This window comes from Podarcis vaucheri (genome assembly GCF_965113315.1).
Source record: "Podarcis vaucheri genome assembly, chromosome: 17".
Lineage (NCBI taxonomy): Eukaryota > Metazoa > Chordata > Lepidosauria > Squamata > Lacertidae > Podarcis > Podarcis vaucheri.
This window is the reverse complement of record NC_138755.1, coordinates 33,706,446-33,719,311: the sequence shown is the minus strand read 5'-3', so window position 1 is coordinate 33,719,311 and position 12,866 is coordinate 33,706,446. Positions and strand designations below refer to the sequence as shown.

Sequence of the window (12,866 nt, the reverse complement as noted above, 5' to 3'; positions counted from 1 at the left end):
CCTCCCATGCCCCCCTCAAGTCTGCTCCAAGAGGAGGGGAAATTTGTTGCATGAGAAGAAGAAGATTTTGGATTTGATATCCCGCTTTATCACTACCCTAAGGAGTCTCAAAGCGGCTAACATTCTCCTTTCCCTTCCTCCCCCACAACAAACACTCTGTGAGGTGAGTGGGGCTGAGAGACTTCAAAGAAGTGTGACTAGCCCAAGGTCACCCAGCAGCTGCATGTAGAGGAGTGGGGAATCGAACCCGGTTCCCCAGATTACGAGACTACCGCTCGTAACCACTACACCACACTGGCTCTCAAGAACAAGTCATTCCACAAGCAAAACCAAAGTGTCTCATGGCAGCTTGAAGGTGAAGAAATAGGTTGTGGCATTCACCTTTCTGGACTGGAGCACACCTGGTCAGGTATGAGTGTAAAGAGGAGAATTGTTGGTTTTTAAACAAAAGGTCAAGCAATGCAATAGACAGCCATGGGTGTGTCACGTTACTTAGATGCAAATAAATATGGAATCTGATCTGGGTAACCCAACAAAATCAAAATGAAAAATCAATTCACGGATGCGACACTAATAACTGCGTTTCCCCAGACGAGGTGAATTTGCATCCACATGGGAAAGGTAAGCCGGGGTGTGTGTGTGTGTGTGTGTGTGTGTGTGTGTGTGTGTGTCATTTTCCTCTTCCCACTTGCATTGGGAAGTGCCCAAGAGCTTCTTCAATCCATAGGACTGATGGCACAACACCATTTCACTCCCTAAGGGCTAGAGTCACCTCCCAACACCGCCACTGTGCCTCACTTTGCATTCATGCTTTTGTGCTGCTCCGAAATACAAATCCCATTTCAGAGCTGAATTAATCTCCTGTAGGTGCACTTTTGAGCTTCGAGGGTGTGCTGGGAAACAGAAGAAAGAAAAATGATGGAGATGAGAGCCAGCAAGGGCAAGGAAGAGGAGGAGGAAAGGGGGTTGTCTTAGCTCAGTGGCAGAGCACAAGCTAAGCAAGCAAAAGAGTTCCAGCTACTGGTGTCTCCAGTTAAAGGATCTCCAGCTGCATCTGGGCTTAGGAAATACCCAGGAGAGCCCCCTTCTAGTAAGATCAGACTGTACTGGGCTGAATGGACCAAAGACTTGGCTCATCATAAAAAACTGAGTAATTATTACAGTTGTTATAGTATTTTACAGGGTACAAATTTGCATTTAAATTGTCCAACGCATCATGTATGGTGTACGTTATTCAACATTAATTTTATCTTAACTCTCATTTATTTTAGAGATTGGGTGCTATTTTATTTTAATAGTTATTCTGTAGATACAGTGGTGCCTCGCAAGACGAAATTAATTCGTTCCGCGAGTTTTGTCGCCTTGCGATTTTTTTCGTCTTGCGAAGCATGGTGTCGGGAAAGTTTTGGAAAAGCTTCAAAAATCACCAGTCTTTAAAAACCTCAAAAAAGGTTACCACACCGCGTTCTATGAGTTGTTCCTTGAAGTTAAGTCACAACTGTATTAACGGTGTTAAGAAAAAGGAAACAAACTTGCAAGACGTTTCCGTCTTGCGAAGCAAGCCCATAGGGGAAATCGTCTTGCGAAGCAGCTCAAAAAACAAAAAACCCTTTTGTCTTGCAAGTTTTTTGTCTTGCGAGGCATTCGTCTTGCGAGGTACCACTGTAGAGGATTATGGCACACAGAACTTGGACGGTCCACAGCCAAGGACCATCTTTCTTGAGCTTCTCTGACTTTAGCTCAGCTGATACAGGGCACCCGTTATCCTCCATCTGCAATATGTGAATACAAACAATCATCAGACTTTTTCAGAACAGCCTGGAACATGTCACCTACCAGAGGCAAAGCCAAGGATCACCACTGCCATCAGCCAGCAAAAGCGCATAAGGTCTCCAAATATCATCTGCACATGTAAACAAAGGAACACACAGTATGAGAAACAACTCCACGCACAATCCTTGACATGAGGAACAGACGGCTAGATCAGACAAGAACCCTTTGGGATCAGACTGGACATGTGAAAGCCTAGTAAAAAATACGGTTAAATGGAGGTGGAATCAGTCCCCCACCCACATTTGTCCAGCTTTTGAAAAACTGGAAATGATAACAAGAAAAATGGGGGCCATTCCTCCTATGTTTCTGGGTTTGTGGGGGGCTTCACATTTCTACATCAGACCATATTACACTAATGCTAATCTAAGGAGGAGGAGATCAGGGAGAGCATCTGCCGTCAGATGTGATCCAATTGTCTGATTCTATGTAGAAATACTTCATTTCATTTGCAGTGAATCTACAGTGGAACCTTGGTTCTCAACCTTAATCTATCCCAGGAGTCTGTTCGACTCCCGAAACCTTTTGAAAACCAAGGTGCAGATTCCGATTGGCTGCAGGAGCTTCCTGCACTCAAGTGGAAGCTGCGTTGGATGTTCAGCTTCCAAAAAACATTCGAAAACTGGGTTTTTGGCGTTTGGGAGCTAAAACGTACAAGTACCAAGGCATTCGAGAACCAAGGTATGACTGTATTGCCAATTTATACAGACTAGATATGCATTCAAAGGGACTGCTTATAGGGTACAATGCCCACTGTCATCTGCCTGCCATTCCATCTCCCCCAGGGAGGAAAATCACCTTAGAGAGGATGGCCAAGATACCAGGTGGTGGAATACTCCTTCATAGAGGTGAGATGCCCATGGTAAAGGTAAAGGGACCCCTGACCATTAGGTCCAGTCGTGGCCGACTCTGGGGTTGCGGCACTCATCTCGCTTTATTGGCCAAGGGAGCCAGCATACAGCTTCCAGGTCATGTGGCCAGCATGACTAAGCCGCTTCTGGAGAACCAGAGCAGTGCACGGAAACGCCGTTTACCTTCCCGCCAGAGCAGTACCTATTTATCTAGTTGCACTTTGATGTGCTTTCGTACTGCTAGGTTGGCAGGAGCTGGGACCGAGCAACGGGAGCTCAGCCCGTCGCGGGGATTTGAACCGCCGACATTCTGATCAGCAAGCTGTTTAACCCACAGTGCCACCTGCATCCCGAGATGCCCATGAGACCCCTCTTTTTTTCTTGCCAGCGTAGAGGTGCTTTTTCCACTGAGGATCATTACAACCCCATGATCCCAAAGCAGAAAGATGCTGTTGTCATCACTACCCTGGCAGTATTTTTACTCCACCAGCAGTCTAGAAAGGAGAAAACACCCACAGGGCTTTCCCATCTTCGAGGGAGCTCTCTATCCCCCATCCTTGCCTCCCAAGGGAGTCCTCCCCCCAACTCACTGTGGGATAGGGATGGGTGACTTTGCACTTCCAGTGGGGAAGCAACATGCTGTTGCAGATAAGTGATCCTGCACAGAGTGGTTTTGATATCATTAACTCTGGCTGGAGTTGTGGGGAGGTGAGAAGTGGTTGCACAAACTGTCATGTAATTAAGCCAATTGCATGTGATGTGCAACAATTATTGAGCATTACTATTGCTTTCTGCGCTTTTAAATAGGGTCCATGTGGTACAATTAAGCTAGCTGCAAATAATAATTAAAACGACAAATCCAGGCCTGCATTGCAGAAATCACATCTATCCGTGGAGATAAAGGGGCAAACTTTCACGCATTCCTAGTTCTAGAGCTTTCCTGAACAGCTAGCATGTGATCTCATGCGACTGGGTGGCAGAGCCACATGCTAAACAAACAAACATTCTCTATTACGGCCCAAAGACCCGCAAAACAATTTTGAAAGCAAAGTACACTACTTAGGCAGTCACGCTGTTTTATCCAAGACACATTGATGCATTGCGGCTTCTTACTTCCTCAATCGACCACTGATTGCTTACTGACCTTCTGGATCATGATAGTGAAGGGCCCCAGCATCTGAAACCCTCGTGCGAAGTACATAACGTTGCACCAGCCAAGCACCAGAGCAAAGGACATGGGGACCACCTCTCCGTTTGTACTGGTGAGACGCATCACCATGGTCACCAGTATCATCCAGGCGTATGTGATACTGCACAGGGAGAAATAGCAAAGGAGAGTGGAAATGTTGTAAGGACAGAAGTCCCCTAAAAGATGATCAAATTGTTTATGTATGCTATGACAGCAGCAAGGAAGCCCAGTAGGTTTCTGAACACAATTCAAAGTTTTGGTGCTGACCTTTAAAGCCCTAAATGGCCTCGGCCCAGTGTACCTAAAGGAATGTCTCCACCCCCATCATCCAGCCCAGACACTGGGGTCCTCTTCTGAAGGCCTTCTGGTGGTTCCCTCACTGCGAGAAGTGAGGTTACAGGGAACCAGGCAGAGGGCCTTCTTGGTAGTGGCGCTCGCCTTGTGGAACACCCTCCCATCAAGGAAATAAATAACTATCTGACTTTTAGAAGACACCTGAAGGCAACCCTGTTTAGGGAAGTTTTTTATGTTTGGTGTTTTATTGTGTTTTTAATATTCTGTTGGGAGCCACCCAGAGTGGCTGGGGAAACCCAGTCAGATGGGTGGGGTATAAATAAATTTATTATTATTATTATTATTATTATTATTATTATTATTATTATTATTATTAATTCAAAAGTGGGAAGAAGAAGAAACTCCTACAAAAGAAGAAAGGATAAGCAAGGTGATGGACTATGCAGAAATGGCAAAGTTAACAGCTAAAATAAAGATAACTTAATGATGACAGCTTTGTGGAAGAATGGAAGCCTTTTTCAGGCTATTAAAAGAGATATTGTAGTATGATGAATTCGCAAGCAGGATTCAAAACATGAACAACAGAAAGAATTAGGACTTACTGTAATATCGTTATGATATAAAAGACGGGGTACAGAAAAGGGGGAGAATATAAAATCACCATGGAAAACGGGATAGGAAGTTGGAAAAAAAAACAAAACTATGAATTGAAGGGTATATGTGGAAATTTCCCTTTTCCTTTTAAATTTAATTTAAAAATATTTTTAAAAAGGAAATGAACACCAGCCCTCTCCCACGGCCTTTCTGATTCACAGATCTTTATCGCTTGACCCACAGTCATAAACCAGCTAGAAAGGAACCTTACATGATGACATGGAAAGGTCCTCCGAGGATAGTTTGCCCAAAGTATTTGGTGATGCCAACTCTGAAGATATCTGGAATCTGAGACAAAGAGCCACTGATCAAAAGTGTGCTTAATTTTTTTGAGAAAAAAACCCAAAAGAGATTGATGAATGTTTTAGATATCCATCCATTTATTTGCAAAGAAACAAAAACAGGTGCCTAGACTTAAATCGGGCCTGGCAAACTTGCACCCGGATTCCCAAAGACCTCCTGAACCCAGCTCAGTCCTGGAAGCTATGAAGCAATCATCACAAGAAAAGTGACTATTAGCCACAAATAAGACAGTCATTGGACAAAGAGCACCAAAGTCAAATACAACAACCGCTGGATAGGCTTGAGGCATGGAGCCTTTCCACTGAACATGCCACACCATGGACTACGACTGTTTCAGGTTTGTTTATAATTAGATTGAACTAGTTTAGGGAGAGAACCATGAATACACTGGTACGTTGGTACTCGAACGGCTTGGCTCCCGAACAAATCAGCACCTGAACGCCGCAAACCCGAAAGTAAGTTTTCCGGTTTGAAAATGTTTTTTGGAAGCTGAATGTCCAACACGGCTTCAGCTTGAGCACAGGGAGCTCCTGCAACCAATCAGAAGCCACGCCTTGGTTTTTGAACGGTTTCGGGAGTCGAACGGACTCCTGGAATGGATTACCTGGGAGTATCAACAGTCATAGACTCGATGGCCCTTGTGGTCTCTTCCAACTCTATGATTCTATGATTCTATAGTCCACTGATTTCAATGGCGGCTTGTGAACTTGTTCAGTTCAAACCCTGTTAACTTCCTCTAGATCAGGGCCCGTGTGGCAGTTACAACATTCTGGTTAATGTTCTGAATCGTGTGTGTGTGTGTGTGTGTGTGTGTGTGTGTAAATTCAGTCTAAAGTAGAGTATTAGCTTCTCCTGTCACCCTCTGAATCTTACAAAGATGGGTATGTTTCATTGTTCTCTGTTTCTTCTAGATTTGTTTCAACCACTCAGCAATCCCAAAAGTCCTTCCTTGTTTTTCCCTTTGCCAGCTGATTCCATCATAGCTGTAAGAATTAAGTTAACAACTAACACCTGGTGTTTCTTTGTGACAACAGCGCATTCTCCCCCCAAAAGATATTGGTGGGCATAGCAATAGCTTAATGGGTACCATTTCCCCCTAATACCACTGTATTTAAAATACTTGGAAACCCACGCTCTCTCATTTCACACAAGGACTCAGAAGTGAAAAGTGCTTTTCTTACCTCCAGAATCAATATCACTATGGCTCCAATAACAGTGATAAGCTCGCCCACCAACCTGAGGTCATCTTCAGGGGTAAGATAAGATTCCTGAGAAGAAAAGGGGGAAAAACATAATCCATACAGTTAGGAATATCATAAAGTCAAGAGGTAAACTTATCGATCAAACCTATAGCCTTCTGAACTCAGATCTAATCTTGAACAGATTCAGAATTCCTCCTTGTTCCACCATAATTAAGGACACCACTGATGTCTCAGATCACATTCATAAAAGTTGCATTCTCTGTGGCTGCTCCTCATTCCTCAGTTTGGGAGTCTCTTCTCTTCTAGCAAAGCCAGAGCCCATGCATTTTCCAGAAGCAGTAGGGTATGTTTTTATTTGAACTTGTTTTTGTAGAAATGCACATGGTGGAATAATCAACATACTAGTATCCACCCCAAGACTTTCAGCCCAATTAAACAAGGAATTAAATCATCACACTCTCAAATGGATTTTCTACATCTGATTGCTCATATCCTGTTCAGTAAAATCTAGAAGAATAGGCAAAAAAGGAGGTGGGAACATTTAGGAACCTGGACTCAATAGCCAGCCTCGCCTCTGTATTACCGTACAATTCCCTGGACTAATACTAAAATGACTTCCAGTTGTGTCTGAAAATGGCATCTAATTGCCAGGCATCTTTCATATATATTCTAGCTCCAAACTAAGTGAGCCACTTAACAACCATTTGAAGCAATTTAGGGGGGAAATTAATTGGGGCAACTCAGTCTGCCTGTCTTTAAAAAGAGAACAGGCTTCAGCCCCCTCACATCCTGCACATTAAGTGCTGATACTTGCACTTAGGAGATTGAAAATAAATATTTCAAGGTTGCTTGGAAGCAAAATTATAACAGAGAATATCATAAGCATGGTGCTTTTGTAGAAGTTACTGGACTTCTCAGATCCCAAAAGACAGGGGCTGGGGAAACAGAGGTGCTGAAACAACCTAAAGGGAGAAAAAACTCAGCACTAGAGCAATGGAACAAGCTCAAGAATCACTAGCGCACTTGTGTAAACAGGATTGAGGGCAAGTGCTGAGTTCGGCGTTAGCAGCCTCTGTACCAACACTTGATAGTTCCAGCCATCACCAGACTCTCCAAGGGTCCTCATTTACCAGGGACAGTCCAGGATTTACAGAAGCTATCCTGGTTTCTGATTTGATCCTGGAATGTCCCTCTTTTCCTTAGGATGTTCCTTAGGATGTTGCAGGGCATGAGATACACGTAGTAAAGCAACGACCAGTGATTTAATGAGGTAGAATGTGCAACAAGGAAGCTCGCAGCCACAAAAAAACTGGGTGCAAAGTGCTGAACCTCAAGCTTCTGCAGCTCAGTCCAATTGTAGGCCTACATAGCTCCAGTAACGTGTACGTCTTCCTATTCCAGAACTTCCCCCAGAGTCAGGTGGCCACATTAGTTTCCAAACTGTTAGCAAGAATCATCTATCCCTCTTCTGCGTTCTACCACTGAGCTACAGTCCTCCCACAAACAGTGTCTCTGTGCATTTCTCCAGTTAAGGTGGAGAGAACTTACTCTATTTTATTCTAACTGGGGTTCATCATGTTCCCAATTCAAACAACAGACCAGCTCACTGTTGGGCATCTTTCGAAACATACTTTCCCGCATTTTAGGGCGTTGGACTAGATCATCCTCAGGATCCCTTCCAACTCTACAGTTCTCTGATTCCCACTAAACTATTGACTAGCTTGCTGCTGTGCATTGTGCCAGGCTTTTGGTCATCATTGTTCCTCATGTTGCAAACCTACGCACATGTATGGGAGCAAATCCCACCGAATGCAGAGGAACTTACATATAATTGCTGGGTAAATAAACAACTAATTAGTGTTCTTTCTAACTGTGCAATAATTCACCACTTCCCCTCTAATTTCGCCTGCTAACTGTTCAGGAAACCTGCTATATCTGGGATACCTATCTGCGGCAATCAATGCGTCTTTTTTAATTTCCTCCTGGCAGTGGAAATAGCAGATGACTTCTGCATCCTTAATAAACTCAAGTTGAGTGAGGATTTACCTGCAAAAGTTTCTGAACGTAGATTGTGTTATCCCTTTCATTTGTTTTGTTAAAGCGCCGTTCTTTCAGAGGCCGGTAGACGCAACACATTGTGAAGCAAATCATGTACAAGACGTAGAATAAGGCCAAGATGCAAAAATACGGCCTTCCATATTTATTCCACTTCAGGCTTACCAGCTCATTCACAGGGGTAAGGTCTAGGATCCGCCGAGCCTGGAGAGTATAAAGCAGGCTTTTGTCATTCTCTTCCCTAAGGAGAAGACACACCCAGAAGTAAACAATCCTCAAGGACAGAAAATACATTACACCCCCCTGTGGCTACTCATAGGAAGCTCAGTGCTGGAGGAAAATCTTCCCAATCTTAGAAAAGTTAGTCTGCCATTACTGATCCTTCCTCACTGAGGAGCCTGTATAAGCTGCCAAGAAAACAACAAACAGGGCTTTCTAGAAGGTCATTTGAAAGCTACTTGTTCTAGATAAATTTAGCGCAGACCCTCCAAGTGTCCCTATTTTCCAGGGGCAGTCCTGGATTCACAGAAGCCGTCCCAGTTTCTGCTCTAATGCAGGAATGTTTGGCTTTCCCTTAGGATTTCCCTAGTCTCATCAGAGAAATGTTAGGATAGGAGGTCCCCAGAGCTTTTTTTCAGCCAGACCTCACCGTAACTCAGTTCCGGCACCTCTCAGGTGGGCACCATTGCCATTATAAGGGAACAAGGGGGGCATTCATGGTAAGTTCCAGCACCTGTTTTCCTAGAAAAATAGTGTTGGACATCCCTATTTTCATCAGAGAAATGTTGGCGGGGACATCTCTATTTTTGTTAAGTTGTGGGTGAACATATCAGACGACACAGTGATTCTTCAAACAGCTCTTGTTTATTCACAGGCCAGGACAGAACTGAACTGAAGGGCTCAGCCAGCCTGCTTATATAGAGCTCCAGTACAATGTAACTGTAACAATTTTCTAAAACTATCCAATCACTGAACGTCACTTTCAATCCCTTATTTGCATAACTATCTACAGTATCCCCCTGCTGGCCCAGGGTGAGAACTTCAGTACATAACAATTTTCATTGGAGAAATGTTGGAGGGTAGGTTAGTGTAACAAATACCTCTCTCTTTTTGGTGGTGACAATGAGCTCCAGAAGCGACTGATCATCACCCCAGGAGTCAATTTCCGTGAGGTCATACAAGGTGGATGTCAAAGGCCCAAACATCCACTGGATGTGCTTTCTTCTTTGCATTAAATGCTGGAACATCTGGTTATTGGGAAGGAAAAAATCTCAGTTAGACTAGACCCATGTCAAGGTGGTTGCTACAGATTGTGCAGTAACCCCATGACCCCCTGCAGCACAATTTCTCTCCCTCTTTTTCTATGAAAGAAAAATTCAATACCATGGGGAAAGAGTGTACACAATCATAGAATAAACCTCAGTGCAGTTATATTGGCAGAAATCTCATTGTATCTAAATCATTTTTCCAACCGTAGCTCAGGGGTAGCTGACATGGTGCTTTCTAGATATCAGACTACAACTCCCATCAGCCCCAGCCAGCACAGCCAATGGTCAGGGATGAGAGGAGTTGTAGTCCTACTGCCAGAGCCCATGCCCCCAACTGTATATTTTCTAGGGGCTTAGTTCCATTCTCATATAAAACTAATCCAACTCATTTATTTTGCTTTGTCATACCCACAAATGCTCCTCCTGCTGCAATTTCATTGGCCCAGTTAATATGTTGTCCAATATGGTGGTTGCTGCTAGGAACCCAAACCATATGAGTGCCACCACACAGACAGCTGCCCATATCAAGAGCAGCTCACAGGGGTTGAATCAACCCACCCACACCAGAATGTGTGGTTTGTTCCTTGTGCAGTCCTTTGCCATTTTACAGCACTTCCTCCAGCAGTTTCACCAGAGATGCACTATGGTCTTCTCTACAAACTTTAATGACTATTCATCCCAGGAAAAAGAGGGTCATGGGAGATGGGGCTTAGAAGTTCAGTTGGGTTTAGGGGTCACAGCACAGCACTCACGGATGGTCCTACTGTCTCACCAGTGTTCAAGTATTCAAATGTGTGGCTAAGGTAAAGGTAAAGGGACCCCTGACCATTAGGTCCAGTCGTGGCCGACTGGGGTTGCGGCGCTCATCTCGCTTTATTGGCCAAGGGAGCCGGCGTACAGCTTCCGGGTCATGTGGCCAGCATGACTAAGCTGCTTCTGGTGAAACTGGAGCAGTGCACAGAAACGCCGTTTACCTTCCCGCCGGAGTGGTAACTATTTATCTACTTGCACTTTGACGTGCTTTTGAACTGCTAGGTTGGCAGGAGCAGGGACCGAGCAACGGGAGCTCACCCTGTCGTGGGAATTCGAACTGCCAACCTTCCGATCGGCAAGTCCTAGGCTCTGTGGGTTAACCCACAGCGCCACCCGCGTCCCATGGTGTCTGTAAACTGTAGCATATGAATCATGAGGTGGTCCATTCTGTTTTAATATATTAATGATCGCTGCATTTTTAGTTTTGTTATGTGACTTGTCAGCTTTAAAGCCTTAAGTGACTTTGACAAAGGAGGCTGTAAATACATTAAAACGAAAACACAACACAGCAACAACCAACAGCTACGACTGCAGCAGAATACAGCTGTGTACTCATTTACTCACCACTGTGTTTCCCTCCACACCAGCCAGCTTAAAGGGAGTGAGCCCCTGGTTGTTGGGAACTGAGTCCAGACCCACCAGCTCCTTCTCTTCCTTGTTGTAGCGAAGAAACAGATTGTACATTTGACAGGCAGATGCTTTGTTTGGTTGGAGAACCAAGATGTGGAGGACAGTGTTACCTGCAATAGCACAAAGTGGAAAAACAAGAATCATTCTGATATCCTGAGGAGACTTTTATAGGCGACCAATGGCCCCTGTTCTGTCTCATTAGCAATCTTGGTGGCTTTGCTGAAAGAAGAGGCCAGCATCAACAAATGAGGCACGGAGTTCTTATGCTATAGACAGATTCATCAATGAAGTTTGTTGCCAGGCTGTGGGTCTGGGTTTTTCCTTTTCCTATAAAGAGCCTTATAGAAAAAAAGATCCATGAACAACAGAATCAAACAGAGTAACGCTCGCTGTTGAACTGTAGTATTTCTGACAGGAAACACTTGAAATATGTAATCACCAATGTGGCGAGTCCAGCTACAACTAGTCTATGATTTTTCTAATCATATAACTTGGTCATTAAAGCTAGTTTACATAATTATGGGAATCAAGCGCAAAGCTGTTCCTGGACTATAGACCTCCCATAAGCCTTTGGGTTCCTTTGGAAGGAAGGGCGGGATAGAAATTTGAATGAATGAATGAATAACAATAGATAATAAGCCCCCCCTGCACATAGAAAAACAGCATGTCAGGGAGAAAGCTAGGCTCAATCTTCCCTAACACACTGATTCTCCATTGGAAGGGTGTTTGTTTTGGTGTGTGTGAGGAATTCAAACATACGCAGGGCAACCAAAATGTCCAAGGAGATGGAGCACCTCCCCTCTGAGGAAATGATGCAGTATTTGGGGAATTTTAGAGAAAAGGTGAATATCAGGCATAGGCGCCAATTCTATGGGACTGAGGACACCTCATGCCCCCCCCCAAGTATGTGGGGACGGGGCAAGCCCCCCAGTCTTCAGGGGCTGGGCTGTGGTGGCGAAGGGCCCTACTGGGCCTCCATGTGGTTGTGGCAGGCCTCGGTGGGCCTCCCCACAGTGTCAGAGGGCCCCACTATGTGTGTGACATCACACGCGTGTTGAACGTGTGACATCATGTGCATGTGACAAGCCCCGCCCCTCATGTCCAGTGGAACTTGGTGTCTCTGGTATGAGGTGATGGGCTTGGGTTCTGCTTGAGTAGCTAGCCTGACCCAGAAGTCTCTTCTTATGGTCTTAGCCGCACACCTGCTGCCCAGTCACCCCAAAGCTTTATCATTAGATTCTACCAATTATATAATGAACTGGGCTTCCTCTACAAGAAACTGCCAAAGAACACTGGCCTACAATGCTCAGGATCCCATCATTTGGGATCTGGCTTCTTGCTGTCTCAGGAATGGCCATTCACTTCTGTACCCCGACATGGACGGCAGAGAATAGGCACTGGACTATGAGGGAGGGGGACTACGGGGCCACACTTTTTCTCCAGCATGAATCCCCCCAAGGTTCGTCGCAGATTCCCTTCGAAGATGCCGTACCCAAAGAGTCTTGCACTCTGGTGTTGGCGCCATTTTCAATGAGCAGCTGCACAATTGCTTCGCTCCCAGCACAGGCCGCAAAAGATAGAATGTGTTCGCCTGAGGAAAGAAACAACCAGGGGGTTTAAAAGGGGGAGTAGTAGCAGGCGCACCATGTCAGATTTCCAACAGTTCATTTTTTAAAGGGAAAGAATGGGTGCCATAGCTAACACACATTACACGACAACAAACCCCTGGGTTGCAAACTTAACACAACAAACAATACGAGCAACACGCAGACCAGTA

General features: G+C 44.8%; 1 protein-coding gene across 2 annotated transcripts in view; it reads right to left on the bottom strand.

Moving 5' to 3' along the window:
- The window catches only part of TRPV6 (transient receptor potential cation channel subfamily V member 6), a 95,781-nt gene that overhangs the window by 11,878 nt on the left and 71,037 nt on the right, over positions 1-12,866 (bottom strand). For both annotated transcript variants that reach the window (XM_082204790.1, XM_082204789.1), the window contains exons 5-12: positions 12,582-12,680; positions 11,024-11,199; positions 9,479-9,625; positions 8,370-8,582; positions 6,303-6,389; positions 5,030-5,106; positions 3,826-3,991; positions 1,837-1,903 (exon numbers count right to left, since the gene is read on the bottom strand). In XM_082204790.1, the coding sequence (XP_082060916.1) occupies positions 1,837-1,903; positions 3,826-3,991; positions 5,030-5,106; positions 6,303-6,389; positions 8,370-8,582; positions 9,479-9,625; positions 11,024-11,199; positions 12,582-12,680 (1,032 nt within the window). The remainder of the gene's footprint in view (positions 1-1,836; positions 1,904-3,825; positions 3,992-5,029; positions 5,107-6,302; positions 6,390-8,369; positions 8,583-9,478; positions 9,626-11,023; positions 11,200-12,581; positions 12,681-12,866) is intronic.